Source organism: Pavona decussata, unplaced genomic scaffold, assembly GCF_977016875.1.
Source record: "Pavona decussata unplaced genomic scaffold, jaPavDecu1.1 SCAFFOLD_143, whole genome shotgun sequence".
Lineage (NCBI taxonomy): Eukaryota > Metazoa > Cnidaria > Anthozoa > Scleractinia > Agariciidae > Pavona > Pavona decussata.
In genome coordinates, this window is record NW_028145556.1 from 3,085,530 (window position 1) to 3,110,068 (window position 24,539).

Consider the following 24,539-nt stretch of genomic DNA (forward strand, 5'->3'; position numbering starts at 1 on the left):
ACATTCTGACTTTACAATATTTAGGAGACTCAGTCTGATCGAGGTGGTGGTGGAGTTCTTATTTCGCGATCAAAACAGCCTCCTTCAAAGCTGTCCGCGAAGAATTTAAACCTGAATCGGAAGCCGAGCAACAACAGCTTGAGATCGTTTTTGCCGAAATTACTACGCTTACTGGTCAAAGAATTTAATTCTGTTTTTGCTAAAGGCCACCCAATGAAGACCCAAGTTCGATGGATGTATTCGATAATTTTCTGCATGAAGTTTGTGACCAGTTCGACAATATGGTAATTTCGGGTGATTTAATTTGCCAGACATCCTCTGGTACTCCATTGACAGCGCATCGGGTGTTAACGAACTAGCCTTTATTGAAACCCTTCACGACCATCTCGACACAACTCAATAAAAAACGCACTTGTGACAACAACATACTAGTACTTGACCTTGTCATCACGAGCGTGCCGAACCGTGTCAATGTAACCGACACTGATTGTTTTCAAAAGATACGGGCTTTTTTTACAAACCACAGCGTCATTATTTTCCAGTTTAACACTTTTATAAAAGCCCTACCAAGAACCCTGATATTTTTCTACGATTATGCAAAAGGAGTCTGCTGTCAGCAATTAACCCCTCTTCGATCATAGCCAATGACGATATAAATACTGACTGGCATCAATGAAAAAACACGTTTCTTGTAGCGGTCTCTGACTATATACATACTAGTTATGCAATGCTTTCGAGTGGCATACCGTGAAATATCCCACGAGTGACTTGGTTTTACTTAGTATACACACGAGCCTTTAGGCGAGTTTGTGGACAGACTAAAATCAAGGTCACAAGTGAGATATTCACGGTATGCCATGAGAAAGCACTGCATGACTAATTTATTCCATGCCACTCATTGAATTGATTTTCCTGTTCGACGTCTGGTTCCAGGAATTCAAAATTAAGTCAAAACTGGAGTATTCTTCTTCCATGTTTTAGTTGTTGACAGTAATTTTTTCTTTCGGCGGGAAAAATTTTTAGGCCGCGAGAAACGCCTGGATTTATTCGTGGAATACTACCCGTTGCATACCGCAGAATATGCAACGGGTTTCTAGCTTTCTGATTGGCTGTATTCTCTATGGCATGGGATAAAGACCAAGAGGCTAAAGGGAAGGAATCCCATACCTTAGATGTCTGGTGCCATACTTAATTAAGAGAAAAGCTGAAATAATCTCCCTCGAGCCTCCAAAGGAAGAAGTTAAAAAAAACTTGCGCAAAACAGTTAAGTGCATGCTGCGGAACAGCCGTGATGAGTTTCTTGGTTCCGTTGAGTCCGACCTCAACACAAACGTAAAGCGTTATTGGTCTATATTGAAGCTGAATTCCAAATCGCATACAATTCCTGATTGAGCCTCGACGCCAATATCAGCCAATACATCCGCTGACCCAGGTAATCGTACTGGCTGTACCCTAAAGCGAGCCCAAACATGTCCGAGAATCCCTCAAATGAAAGTTTATGCTCGTTTTAATCAGGCAATCGATCAATCAGGGCAAGAAATCATTCTTTATTTCAAAATATTCAAAGTAGCCTAGACAAAAATACACAGGAAACCATGAACTGAAGCTGCTTACCTTATTTTAATTTACGACTAAAAGTGAAAAACGACAAAAGAACTGGATCGAAAGGACATGTTATCAGATGTTTAACCAGCCGTAACAGGTTAATATCATAACCGTCAGTTCTTGTTTGAACTAATAAATAAATTGAAATAAATAACCTATTAAACATGACTTCCACCTTCATACAAACGATCTGTCAACCTCATTCCCAGGGTCTCCTCCTCTTCCCGTCCCCTAAGAGGAGAGAGCCTGAGAACGAGGTTGACGATATGTCACAATAGGTCATTTCCGAGTTGCTGTGAACCTCATTATAAAAGCGAGGCTAAGTGAAAAGTTTTTATTATGAAAATTAGTTTTCATTCATATGCAAACAAAACTAATTTTCATACAGTGAAAAGCTTTGCACTTATCCTCGCTTTCATAATGAGGTTCACAGCAACTCGGAAATGGCCTATTGATGGTTTGCATGTGACGTCATGGCGGCCATGTTGGTGGACAGGTGCCATTTTTATGCAAACTCTGGAAAAAATTTTCATTTGTTTTGTCCACCAACATTGCGGCGATTCACACCACCTATTTACCACAAATACTAGGAGCAGCTTACAGGCGAAATTATAAACAACTGTTTGCTATCTTCCTTACCTTTATCAGTAAAAAAAAATACCTTAATAAACGCGTCGTGTTTAACAATATTCATTTTCTTTTATTTTCTAGAGGAAATAAAAGGCATTCTCTCTGCACTTCTGTAGACAAACAGAGTTCCGGAGAAACTTGAAGAAGTTTGGGAGAAATTGAAATAGCAGCGGAGATGCTCGCCTTTGGCCCGCGTTTCCACAAGTTTCTCGTTCTCTCAAACTTCCCCTCTCGTGTCGATAACATTTTATCACCTTCACTTAGAACCACGGAGAATAATAGAACATTGCAAACAATTAAATTCGATTTATTTTACAAGTTAGCTCACGTTTTTAGTGTTACGATGTATAATTTGAATAACAGAGAGAGCTGCTTTCTGACGGTACAGATTCGGAATTCATTTTATTCTAACGAGGTTACATTCATTTCCTCACCCTTTATAAATAAACCTCATTTTTTTAAATGAACGATCGTGTTCCACGTTTTGGTATTGGGAACTATCAACTGGTACTGAGGCGTTTTCGGTTCTCTCAAACTCTCGGATTATTCCTGGACAAACTCACAACAGAACTAACTTTCAATCAAGCTCATAAAATTTTGAAACGTAAAATGAACAGAATGCAAAATGATAGCCTCAGTTGCAAAGTTCCCAGTTAAAACATTTAGTTTCTCAAATGTTATTTTCCTCAAAAATTCGAAAACCCAAATTCCATCCTAGCTAACTATAGTGTAAAATTTACACATTATTAAGAAATGCAAATTCAAATACAAGAAGGAAACGTCGGAAAAATAGCCAAGAGAGTAAAATGCGGATATTGTGCCTTTTCATTAATTCTGCGTTTATGGCTTTATTTCCGGCATATTTACTCCTAAACTAACCACTAAACCACAAAGTTTAGCACCTTAAACTACACTACACAAGGATTCACAATCATTCTTACGCAGCCAAAACTTGCTACAGCTGCCCAAGATGAGGACGCCCTGATACCTGCTTCTAGTTTATCAAATTTCTCAGAATTAATACTTATTAGCAAGGAGAATTTGAAAAAAATATAACCAATGAAAAATTTCGATTGGCGTGATAAAATTCTCCTGTGTGGATGCTAGAAATATAATTTGCACCTTGACAATCCCATACTCCTTCGCAGGCGTTTTTGGGTGGTCACGTAACACTGTTACCTCAGCAGAAGCGTTATACGTTATGTGTATGAAAAGCGCTACACAAAAAAAAAACAAGGTACGTGACCGAAATCACAACTCACGGTAACCACGCATCCGCATCGCACACTGTACTGTTTTAACACTGTTTTTATACTCGGTATTGTTTTAAAATAGCGAAATGCATTCGGTCTTACACTTAAGGAAAATGATTATACTTACACATGATTGTAAATTTAAACGTATGCTTCAAATGGTGATTTTCAATGAAGACTTTTGTAAACAAGCATCATGTGATTTCAGCGTTGCGTGACAACCCGCTACTATAAATATATCATAAATCAGTTCTGTGCCTGATACATTTTTGCCTGGTAATCCCGCGGGACGCCTCCATTTCTCTGCCACTCAATTTCAAAGTCCCTCACGGTTATCTCGGCTCCTTGTCGCAAGGTGAGTCTAGTCTCATCGAGACTTAATTCGCACATGTCCAGATCATCTTCTCCCGCTATCAGGAGCAAAGCAGGACGACCAGAATGCAGCTCCATTTGGCGCGCAATCCACTGACCATCAAAGTGAGCATACCTGAGACACAATACATGCGTTAATATCGCCCCAAAGTACATTCCCACCTCAAAGACAGTCGACTGCCTGAAGTTTTCCCGGGAAAAGCAATCCACCCCCAAACCTTTGTCTCCTTATTTGCATTCAAGAAATACGTAAATCTGTGCATCGTGAGGATCGGTGCACATTTGGACCGTTTGTATCAAGGAACTGAGCCGCGGCTTAGCTAAAAGTCGCGAACTTAGGGTTTAATTGCGTCGACAAATTATATTTAGGTCGCGGCGTAACAATACCTAGGCTTCATATAAACAGTGAACGTGTACTCGCGACTTAAAATATCGCGGCATAATTCCTCTAGTACAAATGACCTTAATGCCAAGTTGGTGACTTAATTATTATTTGAACACTTGTTTTTTATAAGTTTCCAGAAAAACTTTCAAAATCTTTCAAATCGTTTCTTAGTTCGGTGTGTCGCCACTTACCACCATCCTTGTTTCTTTAAGTCACTACCCCGATACTGTTCCGAACGACGCATGAAGGGCACGCGGAAGAACCTCTGCGGGCGCCGCGGGGGGAGGGATGGGGAAGGCTCAACTTGTACACTCTCACCAGGTCGGGGAGGGAGGGGTGGCGCGTCTGCAGCTGTAAAAAACGTTAAACTCAGTGAGCTAAATGAAACATCAATTTTTTTTCCAGACTCGTTCCCAGGCCTACTCAAGCGAGCCTGGCTGCTGTTTAAGCTTTAGGACCGAACGCGATATGGGGGTCTTTCCGATCAGCTCATCGGGTGACGTCACGCTCGGCCACCCGCCAAGGACGAGTGAGGACGAGGCTGCAATTTTTCTACAACCAATCAGAGATTGGCTAATCAGAGATTGGCCAATCAGGGTTGGCTACTGTAAAAGTAAAATTGTAATAAAAGCTCTGGGCTTATAGTCATTAGCTCAAGCTTGTTTTCTGGAGGGCTTTGGGGGAGGTTATTATAAAGGGGGATTTTGTGTTTCAAAATTGGTCGGCAAACTAACAGCTTTAATTGTTTAAAAGAACCGACCCTGGCAGTCCATAAAGGTCTGTGACATAGGAATGTCTGCGTCAGCTATGAAAACCCTGAAGTGTAAACATTTAAATGATAGCTACTGAACAGTACTTTCCTGTGATACAGTGTTTATCATGTAGTACAAGGTGATTCTAACTTTGAGTCTGTGTATGACATCCTAAGGTGCAAACATTCAAATGAAAGCTACGGAGCAGTATTTTCCTGTGATCCTGTTTATTATGCTGTACAAGGTGGTTCAAAGTTTTGAGTCTGTGGATGAAATCCTTAAGTGTGACCATTCAAATGGAAGCTACTAAGCAGTACTTTCCTATGATCCTGTTTATCGTGCTGTACAAGGTGGTTCAAAGTTTTGAGTCTGTGGATGAAATCCTTAAGTGTGACCATTCAAATGAAAGCTACGGAGCAGTACTTTCCTATGATCCTATTTATTATGCTGTACAAGGTGGTTCAAAGTTTTGAGTCTGTGGATGAAATCCTTAAATGTGACCATTCAAATGGAAGCTACTAAGCAGTACTTTCCTGTCATACTGTTTATTGCGCTGTACAAGGTGGTTCAAAGTTTTGAGTCTGTGCATGAAATCCTAAGGTGTGACCATTCAAATGAAAGTTACTGAGCATTACTTTCCTGTGATGCTGTTTATTGTGCTGCACAAGGTGGTTGGTTACACTCGCGGCCACCTCCACGAACGCGTTCATGGACACAAACAAAAATCGTCGTCTATTTATAAACACTACTTGAGCGAACATAACTCGAACGTGCCTCGTTGTCTTTCAGAACAATTTCACGTGCTAGCTAAATGTTCGAACAAATTTGATTGCCTAATTAAGGAGATGCTTTTCATAAGAAAACTTAAACCATCCCTAAACGTGCAAACAGACTCGATTCGCGCAAAGGTATTCACCTGAAGAACTTGTGATCCTTTGTTAATATGCTAAATTGTAGAGACTGTAAAGTATAGAAATCAAATCTTCGCATTAATGTATCCACTTTGCCTTGAGAATGGTGTCACGATGACGCCGAAACGTCGGCTATTAACTTTAATTTTCGCTTGCTTACATGTCACAAGGTGGTTCTTTCATTTACGTCTGTGCATGAAATACCTTAGTGTGCCCCATTCAACTGAAAGCTTGGATCAGTCCTTTCCTGTGGTGCTGATTATTATGCGGCACAAGGTGGCTCTAGGTTTTGAAGTTATGGATGAGATCCTTTAGTATAATTACTCAAATCAAAGTTACTGAACAGTACATTTTCATGGTATGTTTGTTTCATGCATATTCGTTTAGGATAGGATGTTCTTCAGATGAAATCGTCACGTCCGAGCATTCAAAGCAAACCTATCGGTTGGCACCTTCGTGTGGTGCTGTTTGTTTTAAACTCTATATAGTATCTACCAATACTTCTGTACACTGTTAAGCCTCCCAGAGCTAACTCACCCGCCTGCATGATGTCCTGAGGAGCTCGTTGTGGTGCTCCTTGTGGTTCCGCCACTCGAGCCTTGTTTTGTTTCTTCCACTGGTGATAAACCTTCAGCCGGCGATGGAATTCCACCCTGCACGCTTCCAACAGCTCAATATCTGGGATGAGTGCGGAATGAGTACTTTAATATTACCGAGTCCGCACGCATGCGTGGTGTAAAAAGCAGTTTTTTTCCAGCCCCTCGCAATCATCTATCACGCAGCTTTTTGACGCGAATTTAAAAGGGGCATATTTTGAACAAACTTTACCTTTCGCTTGTTTTTTTCGAAAATCTCTGGTTAGGAGCATCCTTGTTGTAACAAATAGCACAAAATCAAAAATCGCCTATTTAATTCCTGGGGCCCTTGGTACGTGTTCAATAAATGTTCATCATCAATAGACTTATCTTTAACAATATTTTCTATTCTTGAGTGGGTTGGCTTCACACAGTGAGGCCCAGGCAATTGGTTATGTACAAAACGTTTTCGAGGCGAAAAGGTGGTGGTAAGTGCGGTACTGCTGTGTTCCTCGAAACGGACTAATTTGGTAAAGAAACAAAGGTTACAGCCTCAGCAGAGTTCCCTCAGAGAGCAACAAAGTGAAGTGAAACTCACCACACGAAGTGTTGATTGTGTCGCGCAACTCAGCGTATTTCCAGGATGTCAAATCATGCATCTTTTTCTCTTTTGTCTGCGGCAGAGCTCTGCGCAAAAGAAAAGCATTTTACCATTAGCACTGAAAACGAAATTTACTAAGAGATTCTCATGCAAGTGCGCACAAATACATTTTTACATCGACTAACCATTAATCATTCTGTGGTGACAACAAAGGTTTCTTGTTTTTTTTTAGACTTTACAAGGACGAAAATCTTCCCCAAAGAGCAATTTCCGCAAGGATGCATTTGGCACCATTTTGGAGCCGAAGTATTGCCAACCATTTTGTCGCCTAAGAGGTACAGCGTCTTAAACGCGCCTTAGATGATCCAGCCGTGATACTATTGATAATCTCGCTGAAAAACCTCATCAGCCTCTGAAGCTGTCCCGCATCTGGTGTTCATTGACAAAGCTGGTCTTTTAATACGAGCTCTTCGTTTTCCACCCTTGCTCTCGGAAGTTTTTGTGTTTTTTTCCCCTCGTCAAAAGAAACTGATTCCGCAAAGCAGCGTCGAACCATAGAAGGGCTTCACGGCTTAATTTTGTTCAAATGAAAAGGAAAAAAAAAAACTCTGGGAGGAAGCTATTCAATTTGCCTTCTGTCTCAATATTCTTCTACTCTTACCAAAATTAATCACCTCTTTGGCGTTGTGCTACCTCACTATCTATAAGATGTCCCTTTGATTTGTAAATAACAGCTACTTGAATATTCCGTCACAAAGACCTAAATTACCATCGCACCTCTGCAGTGAAAGCTGGGGTCCCTGTTGACCTTCTGCGTCCAGAGCATCAGGACCCTGTGCAAGTCGTAAAGCCAGTTCACGATCCCTGCGCTCCTGCTCAATTATAGCCAATCTGAAAACAAAACAGACACACTTCATTGATCAATTCCTCAATTCTCTGAACAGTGCAACTGTAAATTCAAGTTGTTAGTCTGTAGCCAAGCCATGGCTCAAAACGACGCATTCGTCATGTTCTGAGGCGTGGTTCGATTGAACCAATCAAAATCTGCCAATTCACACAAAGAAAGTTATATTAGTGTGTAAATAGTCCAGCTTAAAGTCTGAAAACGAAATCTTCGAATTTACCCATTCGAATGAAAGCTATTGAGCTAGAACGTTCGAGTCTGTGGATGTAATCCTAAAGTGTGGCCATTCGAATGAAAGCAGTACTTACCTATAGTGCTGTTCATTATGCTAAACAACGTGGTACCCGGCAACTTTACAGTGTGACCATTCAAATGAAAACTCTTAAACAGTACAAAATGAGTGCAATGCTAAATAACGAGATTGCTCCTTTGTCATGTACAACTCACCTCTGCTGTTCCTCCTCCCTCGCTTTCTGTTCTTCAGCCGCTCTAAGAGCCTGTGGGTCAGTACATGACAAACTTCAAATAAACTATTGCTTAAGGACGGTGCCTACTAATATCAAAGTATTTTTGTGCGGCTTTTGACTATGCGGGAAAAACAGATTTTAGCAAGGCCTCTTGGAATCCAAAAAGAAAATTGGGGGTAACCACGCATTTTTCAGAGATAATTAAGCAATAATATCTCTAAAAAGCGCCAAAATATAAAGCAATGTATGGGATTTTTTTCCTAAATTGAAGTTTAATTATCTGTGAAAAATGCATGGTTACCCCTAATTTTCCTTTGAGATGCCAAAAACACTTGCTAAGTTCTGCTTTCTCCATGTAGTTTTAAACCGCGCAAAACTGTCCTTGTATTAGTAGGCACCACCCATAGGAAACCCGAGTATCTCGAGATGGGCAGAACGTACGCGCAGTAACAATAGTAGGCACCGTCCTTAAGATTAATTTACAAAAGTTTACAAACCTTACCGAAACTCTCGGCTCATGGAGAAAGACGTTAAGATATCAAACCTCGACACAACAGCGATAAATATGAACAGGCAGCATAAATAGTTTGTGATAATTTCATTTTGCATTTTCCCAGAACGCAAAATCTAAGATGCTTGTGTGTTGGACTGCACTAATAACTTTGAATTGATTAAAAAACTATTTTTAAAATGACAACTTCTTTGGCAGGTCTCTTCAGTCGGTCGGTCTGCCACACGTAATGGTCTCCTTCAGTCTGTCTGTCTGTCTCGCTTAATGTTCTTTCTACTGTCTGTCTGTCTGCCCACCTGTAACTGTCTGTCAGCCTCTTCTTTTTCTCTTCTTATTCGTTCTTCTTCCTCCCGCTTGCGCTGTTCTTCCTCCTCCTGTTTGCGTCTCGCTTCCATTTCCATTCGCCTGTGTGACGAAAAACACAAATAGCTTACGCCATAATCGCCTAAAAAAAGTACTTCCAGGGAAAAATCTCTATACCTTAGCCTGCCTAGCACTCTAAGTATGCGAAAAATGATTAAAAAGTTATCCAAAAATCATCGAAAAATGGTCCATGTGAAAAATAATCCAAGGCGTGTACCTCCTTGCTTCGCTGAGCAAAAATAGTAACTTCAATCAATCTTTATTAGCACTCACTCTTGCTCAAAAATAAAATTACAACAAAGAAAATATTAAAAGTAATAATTAGAGTACTGATTTAACTCTTTACTGATTTCACTGGTTTCGATAAGAGCTGGTTTTCTTTTATTATTTGCGAAACTAACATCTCCTCGCGCATTCGTTTCGTTTAGAAATTACGTGACAAAATAACTGATTGCGTGACGAGTTCAATTCACAGTGCCAACCTTACTACTTACATTCTCTTCTCTTCTTCTTCTTGCTTTCTCTTCCTTTCCTCCTCTTCTCTTCTCTTTCTTTCCAGCTCCATCTGCTCCTGAATTTTCCTCAGCCGTTCCTGCTCTTCTTCAATCTTTTGTTGTTCCACTCGCCGCTCGACCTCCTTCAGCTGTTTATTTAATTTTCCAACGAGATCAAAGTACAGTGCATCGATGGCGTCTCGCTTCATCAGTGTAGTCTGTAGGCATCCAATAAAAAAATTCTTGTTATACAACACTCGGAGTTACGTACACCTTCGGCAAATTTTATTATCAAAGCTTTCTGAGTCTTCCGCCATTTTGTTTCCTGTAAAGGGGATGCTTACACGAGCGAAAGCTGGAACGAGGGCTTTAATTGGCCTGACATGATAGAGTTCGTTGTGCTTATGCTATGTTCTGTTTACGTGTAGCACAACGCGAACGGAAACACAAGCGCCAGTACAAATGAAGGAAAATTTTTTACCTTTGTGCTTGAGCTTGCGCCCAAGCTGTTTTCACGGTGAAATAAGCACTCTTATGCTTTTGATTAAACCCTTGTGCTTGCGTCGGTAGTGAAAAGCAGGATTAAGCGCCACCATTTCTCATTCCATGACGTCATACGGTTGCCCAGTTGTAGCACACACAAGAACTCCATCTTCCTAACAATACTGGCAACCATATGACGTCATAAAATCTCAAGTTCAAATGGGCGATACACGAATGCACTTTTTGTAAACGTTCTTTCCAAGAGTTTTAAGATGGGTTGGATAACACTTATTTCAAACAATTAAATGTTAATTTGTTGTAACAGAGCATATTCCAATTACATTTCTTCACTGTGTCATTGTTTTACCTTGACTTTTGCAATAGCATCATCGATAGCCTTCCTCAGTCCTTCCACATCTTTACTTAGTACATTTTGGTCTTTCTTCAAAGATCCCACTACAACAAGAAAAAGTATTAATAAAACGTTGGATAAAGGGCTTGCTTGCGAAGCTGGTGGGATTTTGGGCGAAGGCAAAGGTTCGGCGGTGGAGCCGAAAGGGAAATGGCGAAGAGGCGATTTTAAGTACTTTCTCGCCGCTCACGCACTCGGACAATACTGATAAAGGGCCACCAGTAGCATTGCCCACTAATTATATCTCTACATGTAAATATCCGTTGCGCAAAGGAGTCTTACCTAGTTTTCCTAAATGAGTAAGTTGAACCTGTAATCTTCGGATTTTGATGATTCCTTGATATCTGTTAAAACAAAAAAATTCCAAGGCAATGCTTTTCTTCCCTAAATTGACAGGTCTTTAATAACATAAGCGTTACCTAGGTTACATACTCCAGCAGTACTCCCCCCCCCCCCCCCCCCAGCCCTATCCAGGTTGATCCCCGGGTATAAGGATTTAAAAAAAAGGGTAAATGCCCCCTGGACAGGGCAAACAAGCTGCTCAAATGCCCCACGGAACAGTCAAGAAAATAAGCTGATTTCTAATCTTCCTTATTTGGCTTAGAGTGACTCAAATCAAAACTAATTTGAGCCAAACTACGTCTCAACTAAGTCATACTTCTCAATATTACTCCAGTGACTGTTAATTATGTAAATCTACCATCTCATTTTTATCCTCCTTAGATGTAGGATCATAAAGTTAACGTCTTTGCCGAAGACATTATCATGGGGTAAACTTAAGCCCAACCCCCCCCCCCCCCCCCGGACTTACAATGACTGATGGAAAATGCCCCACTGATGCCCCCGGGAGGTATGTACTGTTGGAATTGACTGATGTACAACCAAAACTCACTGAAGAATCGTCAAACAGTAAAATGTATTGTCGTGTTTTGCCATTAATACTTAAAAACACAAAACAGTATATTTCGAGCGATATCGAATCACGGAGTCAGTCAATTGTGGATTATCAGATGATTATGGTCCAAAGAATATTTTCACAACAAGTATTCCAAGCACTCTATGACCCCTTCATTCGCTGCATGTTCAGAAAATACAGAAAGAAAATCTACCTACCGAGGTTTGTGGCGGCACAGAGCCAAGAACATTTTAACAGTTTTCTGAATACGGATAATTGCTTCTGCTCGGAAAGCAATCTTCTTCATCACTGAAATAAAACAAATAAACAAGAATTTTACCGTTCAGAAGTCACGATGAGTTTGGACTGGTTAACAATGGCGACAGAATCGGAAGCGTAAGGATCAGAATGTTTCCTTCAGTCTCTTCCGAGTCCGCTTCTGATTCCGTCGCTTGCGATAGAGTGTGAAGAAATGCACGCTAATGAGATTCATTAATTGTATGATAGCCATCACAAGGTGTCCCCTAACCTTAATTCTCACTGAACACACATAATTCTGTCAAACATGAAGTCATATGAAAACGACAAAAAGGCCTGTTTTATATGAAGTATCCAAATTCAGGGTTAGCTGAATTTCTGGACATAAGTGAGTGTGAACTGTTTGATCGGGATCGGAAGCGCAAGCAGAAGAATCAACCAATCACATAGCTCATTTCAAATCCCTTTACGCGAGATTCAGAACGAAAAACATGGCGGCGGCCTTCCGCCATTTTGAACGAAAGCAAAGCTTCCGTTTCTGCTTCCTTCGTATTGATTCAAACTGTGTCACAAGATTCTTCTGATTCCGGGTCCGACTCGGACTCCGATTCCGATTTCGATTCCGCTTATGTTGTTAGTGTGAACCAGGCCTTAAGCTCGCCTGGAGCACGCCTCCCTGGTTATGAAACAGAATGATGATGGAAGATGAAATAAAACAGAGATGGACTTTAGTATAAGTTCTAAGATGCTGGGCTTACATTTAATAACAGACAGTGTTCCCCAGATAGCTCTTCTCCAGCGTGTTCGGATCAACCACGTAAGAACTTTAGACACAATATTCTTCAAGCTTTCTGGATCAGAATGCATTATCTCATCAAACTCTGCAAACTTAAGAAAGATGCAAACTTTATTTAGGACAATCGATCAGAAGCTATCGCTCTTAAAAAATACGTTTTCTCTACACGATGGGGTAACGAAAATATGGGCTCTTGGCTTCCCTATACCATGCAAAGCAACGACGACGGCGACGGAAACGACAACGCCGCAAAACAATCTAGGTTTAATGAGGAAAAACAATCTCTCTGCACGTGAGTTTTAAAAGTTTTGGTACATTTCATTGCTGTCCTCTACAAAACGACAACATGAAATGACCAAATTCATGGTTTTGCGGAGAAGGTGAACATACGACGGCATATTTTTCACTTTTCACTCCTACCTGGGTAGTTCGCAGATTCTGTAAAAGTTGAACGAGCTGTGATAAATCGCGAAGTACTAAGCACTGGGGGACCTAAGCAGCGACGACGGCAACGCCAACAAAAACGTCAGTCGAAAACATAACTTTACTTTATTTGTGCTACTTCGCGATTATTTCAACTCGCTCAACTTCTACAAAAACGGCGAACTATCCACTAACCAAATAGGTAGGAGTGGCGTTCAAGTTAAGAAAGAAAATGAAAAAATTCACCGTCGTGTGGTCACGTTTTCCAAAAACCCTGGAAATAGGTCATTTCACGTTGTTGTTTTGCAGAGGACAGCGACGAAATGTACCAAAATGTAAAACGCACGTGCAGAGCGATTGTTTTTTGTTTAAACCTATTTGTTGGCTTCACACTACAAGCTAAGTTAGTTTCAAGTAGGCACTTGATTCAAGTGCACTTGAAAATCTCAAGTCGGGGTTTAGAAAACTTGGCTTCACAATACACTTGAAGCACAAGCTGTCAATCATCTTTCGCGGTAAAATCAGAAATGCGATTTTGCAACGGAAAAACGTTTTAATATGTTGGTTACTCGTTTTTTGTCTTTAAAATTAACTCAGAGAGTTTTAACATTACAGGAAATGCATAGGTACTTCATTGTTTACGAGAACTTGGCGACAACACAAAAGAACAGGCGATATCTTCTGTGTTTGTCGAGAATGGTTCAGCAACGTGGTTTTCGGCAAAGAAATCGCCACAGGGTTTGGGCATGGCCTCGTCCACAAAATTGGTTTAAACTACTTTTAGCTAACCGCGACATGGATCCGCTTTGGAAAATGCATTTCCGCGTGACTCGTCCAACGTTCAACGCTTTGTGTGATTTGGTACGCGGAGTCCTCAAACTGCGAGGCGTATCTCCAGCCATCCATTTTGATTTTTTTTTTTTTTGATTGATTTTAGTTCACGGCAAAATGTTTATCTGTTCTGGCACCGCAGCACGTGGCTTTCAATTGGTTTCCCTTTTCCTATTGGTCAAGTACCTTCTCAAGTGTGGTGTTGGCCATACTTGGCGGCGTACTTCGGCTTCTTTGAACTACGAACGTTTCCATGGTCACTAAGTAAAGTTCAAGTTGGTAGGTTTTACCCCTTCACACTCGAAGTAAGTTTCAAGTGCACTTAGATTATACTTACAAGCTCTAGTGTGAAGCCACCTATTGTTTTGTGACGTTGTCGTTGTCGTCGCCGTCATGGTTGCTTAAGCACTGACGTTCGTGAGCCACGGACGGCAACCGGAAGTCGAATGTTTCCTTTTTTGGCTCTTGTTGATGACTGTGGCTTGACGTTACAAACGCGATAGCGTGAAAACGCTCCAAAAAGGGAAAAATTCAATTTCTGGTTTCCGTCCGTGACGCAAAGACGTCTGTTCCCTGAGCGTACGACGGTAACGCCGACGAAAACGTCACTTGAAAAAATAACTTTATTTCATTTTTGCTACTTCACGGTTATTTTAACTCGTTCAACATCTACACAAACGACAAACTACCCAGGAACCAAATTGGTAGGAGTGGCGTTCAAGTTAAGAAAGAGAATGAAAAATGCACCGTCTTGTTCACCAAAAAAACTTGAATTTTTTCGCAAATCATTGTACAATGTACTTACCTTTCCAGGGCGAAAAAAGATCTTGGAAAGACCAAATTTGTAATCTTTGTCATCCATCCCAAGAGCATGAAACAACGCCTAAATTAAACAAGGAAAAGAGTTGAAAGTAAGATCAGTCTTGAGAAAACATACCACAGTACAACGAAACAGCAGATGCAATTATTTCTCGTACTTTCGTGCAATCAACGCTCTAATCAGAATTCGACGACAGCTACCAGAAACCAATTTAAGGTCACAAGTGGTCATTTATGGGTTTCCTAATAAGCTGGCATTTTTCCTGAATCAAGCACTCTACAATGCAAAAAATGCTACCCTGATGCCGCAATGCAACAACAACTTTATTTTAGTATACCCATCTCTTATATGGTATTACCGATTTACTTACAATAATAAAAGAAAAAGAAGATCTAATGTTGGTAAGGTGACAACAGTAAGATTAAATTTTAGAAATATTTGCTACAATATTAAAGAGTAAATTTTGATCTTTTAATTTTATTGCTTGGAAAATAAAATAAGCAGTTAGTCTGCTAATACAGGGATGCAAACAAACAGCAGAGGAACATTTAGCTAACCTTACAAAACATCCTTGCATCAAGCCTTGCAAGTCGAGGAGGCAGGTAATCTTTGTACCTGGAAATATCACGGAAAAGAGTCGTTGCTTTTGATCACTTGTAACCACAGGTTATAATTTCATACGGGAAGAAAATGCCACACTGCCCTATTTAGGGCACAACTAAATGGTTAAAATAAAATAAATGACTTTATTAAAGTATTTAGCACTGTAGTGCTAATTGGGGACACAAAAAATTAGTGAACTAGCTACACAAACTGAACATAACATTCTTGAATCCCAACTGGTGGGAGGCAAACCAGTTAGCTATTTACAAAGCGTGGCCTTGGATTTGAAAATTTGGCTACCGTGAAACAAATCCAAGTGGTCAGAGCGGGACTTGAACCCAGGCCTCCGGATTACAAGGCCAGCGCCCCAACCACTAGGCCAGACTTGGGGCCCGTTTCTCGAAAGCCCCGGTAACTTACAGGGCCCGATAAGTATATTTACAAATGTTTTTTCGCCGATTACACAGTGATTACAGACATGGTACTTGGCCAATGTTTTCATAGAGTTATAAGATTTTAAAATTTAGTATTCAAAGCTAACAAAAATTGACTTCTGTTAACAAACATTTATCACCAGAGACACTTATCGGGCCCGGTAAGTTACCGGGACTTTCGAGAAACAGGCCTCTGGACCCGATGAACCCGATGCTGAACCAGATGATTTCAACCCCGGTTTGGTAAACAAATCATCCTAAAAACAGCTTTGACAGTTTAATGCACAAAGAAAACTTGAGCACAGGCCAAACTTCAGAACTGGTACAACATCCCAAAGCTCAAAAATTGGAGTACTAAGGTGGAAGGAACAAGGGGCCCAAGTATTTTCAAAACTTGACGTTAGACATCTTGATTTGAGTTTTTCCTTGCAATAGGGCTGAAATTAGTCACGTATTAAACTGCAAAGAAACCTTAGCCTCCCAAAGGAGTAAAATTCAACATGTAATGACATGTAATGGCGAAAAGAAAGCCTGAAAAAAATCAGGCTTAAACTGGATTCGAACCCATGACTGATGCGATACCGGTACAGTACTCTACCAACTGAGCTATCGAGCCAACTGGAAGATGGTCATGTTGTGAATTAGAAGTATACCCGTGGAGGATGCATAAATAAATATATGAAACCATATATTTGAAGCCTTTAATCTTGAATCATTTTATCTTAATCACGCAGTTCAAATATGCTGTATGTTGTCATATATTCATATTCATTCCTTCGGTCATAGTTACCACCAACTCACATTTGATAGAGTTCTTTGAATGGTGCTCTAGATGGCCAGCCGTCCTGCATCAACGTCAGTACCGACACCATCCCAGCGCACTCCAATTGACTCAGAATTGAGCCTCCTTCAAAATCGCGGGCGATCATCTTTCCATTTGGCTTAATGCAGCGAATAAAACTGGCTCCCTGGAGTGAAAGGATTAAAAAAAAAACTATTAGGAAAAAGCTACAAACTTTACTAAAACCGGATTACGGCTATTATATGATATAGAATTTTAGAATTTTGGGTTTCTAGATTTAAGTTCAATTCGTGTACATACATTTCAATTTAGTTAGTATTTTACTTTACTTTTATATTATTTTTATAGTGGGCTTCCTGTAAAGTAGCTTTAAGCTAAGTGGAGTTCCACCTTAAATAAAATTACTTACTTACTTATAACAAGCTCCAAAGGCCACTCCAACACGAACAAATATTTTCGAAACAGCTTCAGGAAGCCTGAGGACTATGCGTAAGTGGGGATGTTTTATTTAGTTATTTCTCAGAAAAAATAAATTTCTTTCCTCGATTCCACTGATTTTCGCTCGAAAAATAAAGCGTCACAACTTTTGTTTGTATCTGTGGCATAAAAAAAAAAACAGAACAAAAAAGGAAGAGTTCACACAAATAGGCCATTTTCATGTAGCTGTGAACCTCATTACTAAGTGACTTCATACTGAGGTTCAAAGCAACTTGGAAATAGCCTAATTTATTGTCTAACTTATGGCCTAATTTATTGTATCCAGTTGTATGCTTTCTGTATGACGACAAAGGTGAAACTGCACTGAACTGTAACTGCCCGACTGTCTAACTGCCCTGTTGGTAGCTTGATGTTAATTAGTTACCTGTTGTCAATGATAGACAATCTACCCTGGAAGAAATGTCGATTTTACTTACAGTGTTGCTGAGTTTCTCCATAAGCTGCTTCAGTTGGGTCTGTTGGCAAAAAAAAAAAAGGTTTTAATAGTTGTATAATAAATAGTAGCATTAGTTAGTCAATGGGATCTGAGGTCAAATAGAGGGTAGCCTGGCAAATGATAGTTCAACAGTTAAAAATAATGGGTCAGTTATTAAAAGACAATTTCGACGGTTTTTGACAAAAACACGTTCTAAACCATTTTCAATTTGGCCAACAATCATATCTAAACACTGTCGTCTGCTGATGGTTATAAGAAGGGCTTGCGTTGCAGACTAGAAACCTTTTTATCTACTTAAAATAGACCACTTATAAATAGACAATTTAGAGGCCCACTGATTGCCTTAAGCCGCGGCCTAAGTTAGACTCTGTTTAAATAACTAGCCCAATAACTTTATTTTAATGTCACTGTATTTAGCACATACGTGGTAGCTGGGGACACTTTTATATCAGGAATCAAACATTGCAAATAACAAATAACAAATTTGTTAAGAATCCAAACTGGTGAGAGGCAGACAAGCAGGTTACGGTATTTACAAATCACAACAGAGGAGTTTAGTGGCAGGGTGAAAGAGTTTGAACCGGGGTTTCAAATCCAGTGCCAAGACCACTCAGCTACGCCGCGTCAATAGTTAGCTCACAGTTGTTTGTTTTGAAAATAAATGTCAACATACATAAACTAAAGTAAATAAATGTGAACACAGCTCTTCTAGTTTCGACCGTTCTAGCATTGACTGGACCGAGTGGGGAGGGGGCTAGGCCTGCTTCACACAGTAAGGCTTGCGATGGGCTAAAATCAGAGAGCGAGGACAAAAAATAAGCGGGAGATAATTTTCAATTTTGGTGCTCGTTTCGTGATTTTAACTTTTCGCCGCCCCTACTACACGCGGGCCTGGAACAAGCTAGGTAGGGGGCACACAAAAAATCGGCCAAGGCTGGTTTTTACTTCACACGGATTAAAACAAAACGAAACACTGAAAATAAAACAAAAGATACAACGAATGTTACATGGCAGTAGCACTTATCACACAAATGGTGTCATCTGCAGAGTTAATTCTGTGATCCAATATTTCTGCGACACAACAATCATTATACTCTACCATGAGTATGATTAAACCCGGAGATCGAGGGTTCGACTCCCATCGAGGTCTAAGATTTTTGCCTCGTGTGTTTTCCCATTCCCCTCCCAGCGCTAGTGCTCAGTAGGGAATTCATGGGTTCGCCTCAGCCCCTCAACTTTCACTGCAGCGGTAATTCTGTGATTTAGAGCGGCTGAGCGGTTTCCAATTGAGTGTCGTAAAACCACAACCAAAGTGGTTACTCTGGCCAATCGCAACAGATGTAAACAACACAACGAGCCAATCAGAATTCGAAGCAAATACATGTAACCGACGCCAAGCGCGGGAAAACGCGTGCGGCCAAAACACGATTGGTTTTGGTTTGGATTCCCATTGGTTGAGAAAGTGGCGCGAGTTTTTCTATCGAATCGCAGAGCGCAGTAATACAAAACCAAAGCAAACGCGAATTACTTTCAACACTCAATTGAACACCGCTCTAAAATAAACCGAAAGAGTTTTTCCGTTACCCTAAACTTGCTTCCAACACTGATGAATCCAAGTTTTTTGCTGCTCACTCTATTGATAGGTCCACCAAAAGTCATTGAGCCAATATTCTTACTGTTTTGAATGACACCAGGGAAAAGACTCTTGAGAAAAACATCTTTGCTGTCTCGTATCAGCTCCTCCAGGTCACTGTGGAGAGCGTCATTATCCTTCTCTATAAACTCTGCCTGTAAACAACCGCAAAAAGACGGTTAATAGCTGTAAATAGGGACCTAGGGTGCTTACCATTAACGCAAACCACCCGGATGGAAATTTTCGGCATAAATACGAAATGGTTTAGCTTGTCTTAACAGAAGATGGATAACATGCAAAATGTATGAACATCAGCTGTAAATCCCAAAAGGAGTAATAAAAATACATCACTTTGACCAGAAGCCAATAATTCAATAAGTATTCCAAATGGAATGATGCGTACCATTTGATTTTCCAACTGGAATTTCCGGGTTTTCCATGTAAATGGTAAGCACCCCTAAAGAAACTACACCGGCGACAGCATTGATGGTATAAAATAATAGGTTTAATGAGCAAAACAATCGCTCTACACGTGCACTGTAAATTTGGATACATTTCTATGCCGTCCTCTCCAAAAAGCGGCGAAAATAACCAAATTCAAGGTTTTGTGGAGAACGTGAAACGGTGAAACTGTCATCCTCTTTCTTAATTTGAAGACAGTTCATACCAATTCACGATCTGATTGTCGAAACGCCAGTCAATGTGACCTCAAACAGTCCTTCTCAGGACTACACTCACCCGGATGACTAATTAATAATTTACGTACTTAGGACATGACTACTGGGTTCAAACCATTTACCAAAGGTAAGGGAGTTGACAACACAGCAGGAGTTATGGGATTTGAGCCTAAGCAAAAACGTATGTATTAAACCCCCGGGGGAGGGGGGAGGAAGTAATACTCGCGATTTTAAGTTCCTCTTTTATAGATGTGTACCACACGGTTCTCCAAACCCAGACTCCACTTCACACCAAAGCATATCACTGTCTAATACCCGTTTTCATACCACCAAGTCTTTGAAAACCATGTTCATTTTAGAAACCAAAAGGGAGCAGCCCGGAGGTAAAAATTTTATTTTATGAAAGTAATAACAGCATGATGGAAAATGAAATATACAATCAACGCTGGAAAGCACACGAAAAAGGAACTTACAGTCGAGTAACAGACGGCTCCAGCAAAATGTCTTATCAGGAAACCCTCGTCATCTCTCATTTTCTTGTGGTACATTAGATGAGACTTTCTTGGAAGCTGAAAATGAACGTCAAGACATTAATTAAACATAACAATCAAGTACGGGTTTGTTGTTTCGTTTATTTAAGCTACGTGTGGAGGTGGAGCGGGTTGTGCGAAGGGAGAGAGAGGAGGCGGAAGTCTGTGCACAATGACGCTACGAAAGCAGAGTCATGATGGCGGGAGGGAGGGAGGGAGGTCAACCACGCCAGAAACGGTTGTTACTAGAATGGATATTCCAAAAAAAGGTTGGACATCTTATGATATTTACACAACAGGAATCTTACTTCAGACGGTAAAAGAAGTTTAAAAGATCAATTTAGTGTACACACTCGAAGCCGGGTCATTTGTTTATTATCAATATCCACTAGACCAAAGAGGGCTAGCTGATGAAAATGGCAATTTTTTAAAACTTATTTCAAAGAGTTAGCCGTGACGACAAATGACAGCTAACCGTTTTTAAAGCAATGCTAAGGCCCAAATAGCGTAGATTCAGTGCCAAACCCCCAGAACGAATGTTTTCTGCCTAAATGGAGCTCTATTCTTTCAGTTCTCTAATTGTCTATCAAGATCAAGAATACTACATTGTGTAAGCACCACAAGGTTTCCAGCCTTCTTTTGGAGTATCCATTCTGAGAACAGCCCGCACGAAACTGGCGCTCTTGGCGCGGACAGCTTGATCCACTGAAATCTGAGCGACCTGTTATCTGAGTGCAGCTATTCCTTACAAGAAAAAGTGTGCTGATTTCTGTCTGACAAGATAAGACTCCATATTTTAATGACAACAAGTTGACTTACAGCCAGCCTAAAGTGATTTTTGTGTTTCTGATGAAGCTCCCGTGTGAAATGTTCTGCTGTTGGTTTCGGCAGCTTGTTTTCCTCATCCAGAATGTCTATAATTCCCGTCTTTTTTGCTTCAATCAGGTCTGCAGTAAATTCGAGAAAATAATTAATTAGTTGACATTGAATTGAGTAAGTCAGTGAGGCAATGCTTGGAGTCACTCCATGCAATAGAAAGTGACAGGGCAAGGGAGGGGGCATGTCAGAGATTTTGAAAGGAGCCCCTAAAAGATACCAGAATTTTGTTTTGTGGATCAAAATTCATCATGAACTCAACGGGTCAACATTACGAGAGAAATAAAATAGAATCGAGTAGAATTTAAATAAACAAAACAGTAGCTGATAGTCATAAGTATGTTTCTGCGTTTAGAAAAGAGAACATTTTTCAGTGTGTACATGCTCACCTATACAGTCTTGATTGTCCATATATGTGACAGTTTTCACTCCCAGACCCTCTTTGTCGTACAATTCTTGCTCCTGTTTTCACAACAAAAAACAAGTATGTAAGAAAACACAATCAATTTTACCGGTTATTCAGAGCGGCAAAAATGTATTTCTCTTTATAAAGGACACATATCCGAGTAAGTAACAGTTTTGGTCGAACAAAACAATACTCAAGGTAGATTTTCAATTAACATGTGTGACGTAAATTTAAACCCTTGTAACTTTTGTTGTTGTTGTTTTTTATGCATTACTGTTATGTAATGTTATGTTTAACATGTGAACAAATATTTGTTAAAAAGGTAGATTTTCTATCATCTAAATAGCATTTGACTGGACTGTCTGGACATCATATGACCACAGGTGGGCCTCCCTTCTCGCCATCTACATCTAATTACGAATTCCCATTTCAATTCGAGATGTTGGACTGTTGGATGATAAACATTTGTTTATGGTCGATTGACAGTTGTCTGATTGACAGATGTTGAATTGTTGGATGATTGACAGTTGACAGTTGTCTGACTGACAGATGTTGGATTGTTGGATGATTGACAGTTGTGACAGTCGTTTGATTGACAGATGTTGGATGATTGACAGTTGTTTACAGTTGATTGACAGTTATTTGATTGACAAATATTGGATTGTTGGATGATTGACAGTTGTTTGATTGACAGATGTTGGAATGTTGGATGATTGACAGTTGTTTACAGTTGATTGACAGATGTTTGATTCACAGATATTGGATTGTTGGATGATTGACACTTGCTTACAGTTTTGGCACTACTGATTACACCAGTGGTTTAACACATTAACTTGCTAACAAATTACAACTCAATCAGTTACACTCCTACAGACTTGTACTTACTTGTTTAAGAATCCGGTCATTAAAAAGCTGTTGAAGCTTCTCATTGCAGTAATTGATGCAGAACTGTTCAAAACTGTTGAATTCATAGTATTCTACCAAAAGCAAAAACAAACTAAGTCACACATATGATGTACAAGGCTGGACGTACAATTACTGTGCTTTCAATTACATTTAAACTATCAAATACAAGACTTGCTATGTATGTTACAGACAATGCACTTGGAAGTCTCTTAAAACACAGAAGTTTAGTCAAACAAGCGCAGGACACATTTGTGAGCTCTGATTGGCAGATCACAATCCACTTTGTTGGTCTCTGTATTTCATGGTCTTTGCCTGACAACCCAATAATGATTGACAATACAAGTGACGCATCTGGATAATGCAAAGGTGTAGTAATTAAAAAGCACATAAATTTACATGCATTTGTGAGTTGTAACTACTGTAGCTAGTGGATTCAATTCGTTTTATTTATAGATTATTTATATTTTGTTTTTTGTATATGAAATTCCATTAAAGATTTCCATGATTTTAATTCTACGAATGTTAGCAGTGAAGTATAACACATGCTCCTTTAATGAAAAACAGAAAAACACTCTTTCCACTGACTCACCAAAACCAGCAATGTCCAGAACACCAATGAAAGTGAAAGAGCTCTCAAAAGGAAAACACTGATTTATCTGACTAACAATATGATCAAACAGCTTGGTGTACAGTGACTTGGCCAATGCATCTCTTGCAGCACAAGCCTGTTCTGGCTTCAGTGGCACTCTGAAAAAAAAATAAAATAAAATAAAATGCTTTTGTTAGTTACCCTGCAATCACCTACTTTTGTGGTAAGACTAAGTGGTAAAATCATCATGATAAATATTTTGACATATTTTTGTCTTCGCTGCGTACAAAGCATTAATGTTTAAGTATTATAATGTCAGTATTTAGCTTTAGTATAACTAATGAAGTGTGACAACATTTCAAGACTGCTGTCTCTTCATGCACCAGTGTAGAATTGCCATAGTAAGTAGTTCCTGTAATTAACGGCAAATGGCCACCAAGATTACAAGATTACTTAAGTCTAATACAGTGGAACCTCTCCTTACAGACACCTCTATGATACGGACACCTCTCTATTACAGACAGTTCACTTGGTCCTTGAGAGACAGACATCCATATAAAGCCTACCTCTCTAAAACGGACACCTCTATAATGCGGACACTTATCCCTGTCCCCTTGGTGTCCGTAGTAAAGAGGTTCGACTGTAATAATAATAAGTTTACATTGACATTAATAAGATTGCATTAACATTAGATTGAGGTTGGTTTAGTTTTTCAGTTTCTTGTATTATTTTCGTTTTTTGGTAAGTTATTGCATTTAACTCTAACAAATTCCAAGAAAGAACCCCTTCTCCAACACTGATTAAATAAAGCCTAGTGATCAAATAATTTGATGCTTTCCTAATTTGGTGATGTCCTGTGATTCTTTGGGTGGCCTGTGTAACCAAGAGGAACAATTCAAGGATTTGCATTTATTGATTTGTGTAACATTTCAGAGCCATTTCATGTCATATATACACTGGTACTGAGTCTTACATATTAGGCGATTATGCATTTCAGGAGTCAATGAAATTTTGGTTTCGCATGGAGGAAACTAAGGTAAACAAGTTTAGCAGCATCCTCTATTTTAGGCTAGTATTTATACCTTGAAATAGGTACTTTTGATATAGATATGAATTTCAAAATTCTGTCAATATTTTGTTTCAATCTGGTAGCATATATTAATGTCAGATAAATGCCATAAAAGTCTTGATGTGTATTTAAGTGATGTCTGTGATTTGGCAGTTCAATATTTAAATTGACACAAACTGTGATTTTCAGGTCCATCCAACATTTTGTGATTTAATATTTATCAGTAAGAAGTCATCAAGAAACCCCTCCCCTCCCCCTACTTTAGTTAGAAATTTGCATTTTAAATAAATTAGCAGATTATATAAATTGTTGTTCATTGCTACTTACTTTAGATATGAC

The 24,539-nt window shown here is 39.7% G+C and overlaps 1 protein-coding gene across 1 annotated transcript in view; it reads right to left on the reverse strand.

The window, feature by feature from the left end:
* Window positions 1-1,527: 1,527 nt before the first annotated feature.
* LOC146466614 (unconventional myosin-VI-like) overlaps window positions 1,528-24,539 on the reverse strand; it is a 33,823-nt gene continuing 10,811 nt past the window's right edge. The window contains exons 12-33 of the mRNA XM_085127172.1: window positions 23,132-23,289; window positions 22,522-22,613; window positions 21,620-21,692; window positions 21,174-21,301; window positions 20,298-20,393; window positions 19,099-19,302; window positions 17,495-17,533; window positions 16,580-16,746; window positions 15,299-15,356; window positions 14,727-14,804; window positions 12,630-12,759; window positions 11,832-11,922; window positions 11,001-11,062; window positions 10,674-10,762; window positions 9,824-10,041; window positions 9,263-9,371; window positions 8,436-8,485; window positions 7,862-7,975; window positions 7,082-7,170; window positions 6,446-6,586; window positions 4,437-4,596; window positions 1,528-3,975 (exon numbers count right to left, since the gene is read on the reverse strand). Of these exons, the coding sequence (XP_084983298.1) occupies window positions 3,735-3,975; window positions 4,437-4,596; window positions 6,446-6,586; window positions 7,082-7,170; window positions 7,862-7,975; window positions 8,436-8,485; window positions 9,263-9,371; window positions 9,824-10,041; window positions 10,674-10,762; window positions 11,001-11,062; window positions 11,832-11,922; window positions 12,630-12,759; window positions 14,727-14,804; window positions 15,299-15,356; window positions 16,580-16,746; window positions 17,495-17,533; window positions 19,099-19,302; window positions 20,298-20,393; window positions 21,174-21,301; window positions 21,620-21,692; window positions 22,522-22,613; window positions 23,132-23,289 (2,587 nt within the window). The 3' untranslated portion in view covers window positions 1,528-3,734. The remainder of the gene's footprint in view (window positions 3,976-4,436; window positions 4,597-6,445; window positions 6,587-7,081; window positions 7,171-7,861; window positions 7,976-8,435; window positions 8,486-9,262; window positions 9,372-9,823; window positions 10,042-10,673; window positions 10,763-11,000; window positions 11,063-11,831; window positions 11,923-12,629; window positions 12,760-14,726; window positions 14,805-15,298; window positions 15,357-16,579; window positions 16,747-17,494; window positions 17,534-19,098; window positions 19,303-20,297; window positions 20,394-21,173; window positions 21,302-21,619; window positions 21,693-22,521; window positions 22,614-23,131; window positions 23,290-24,539) is intronic.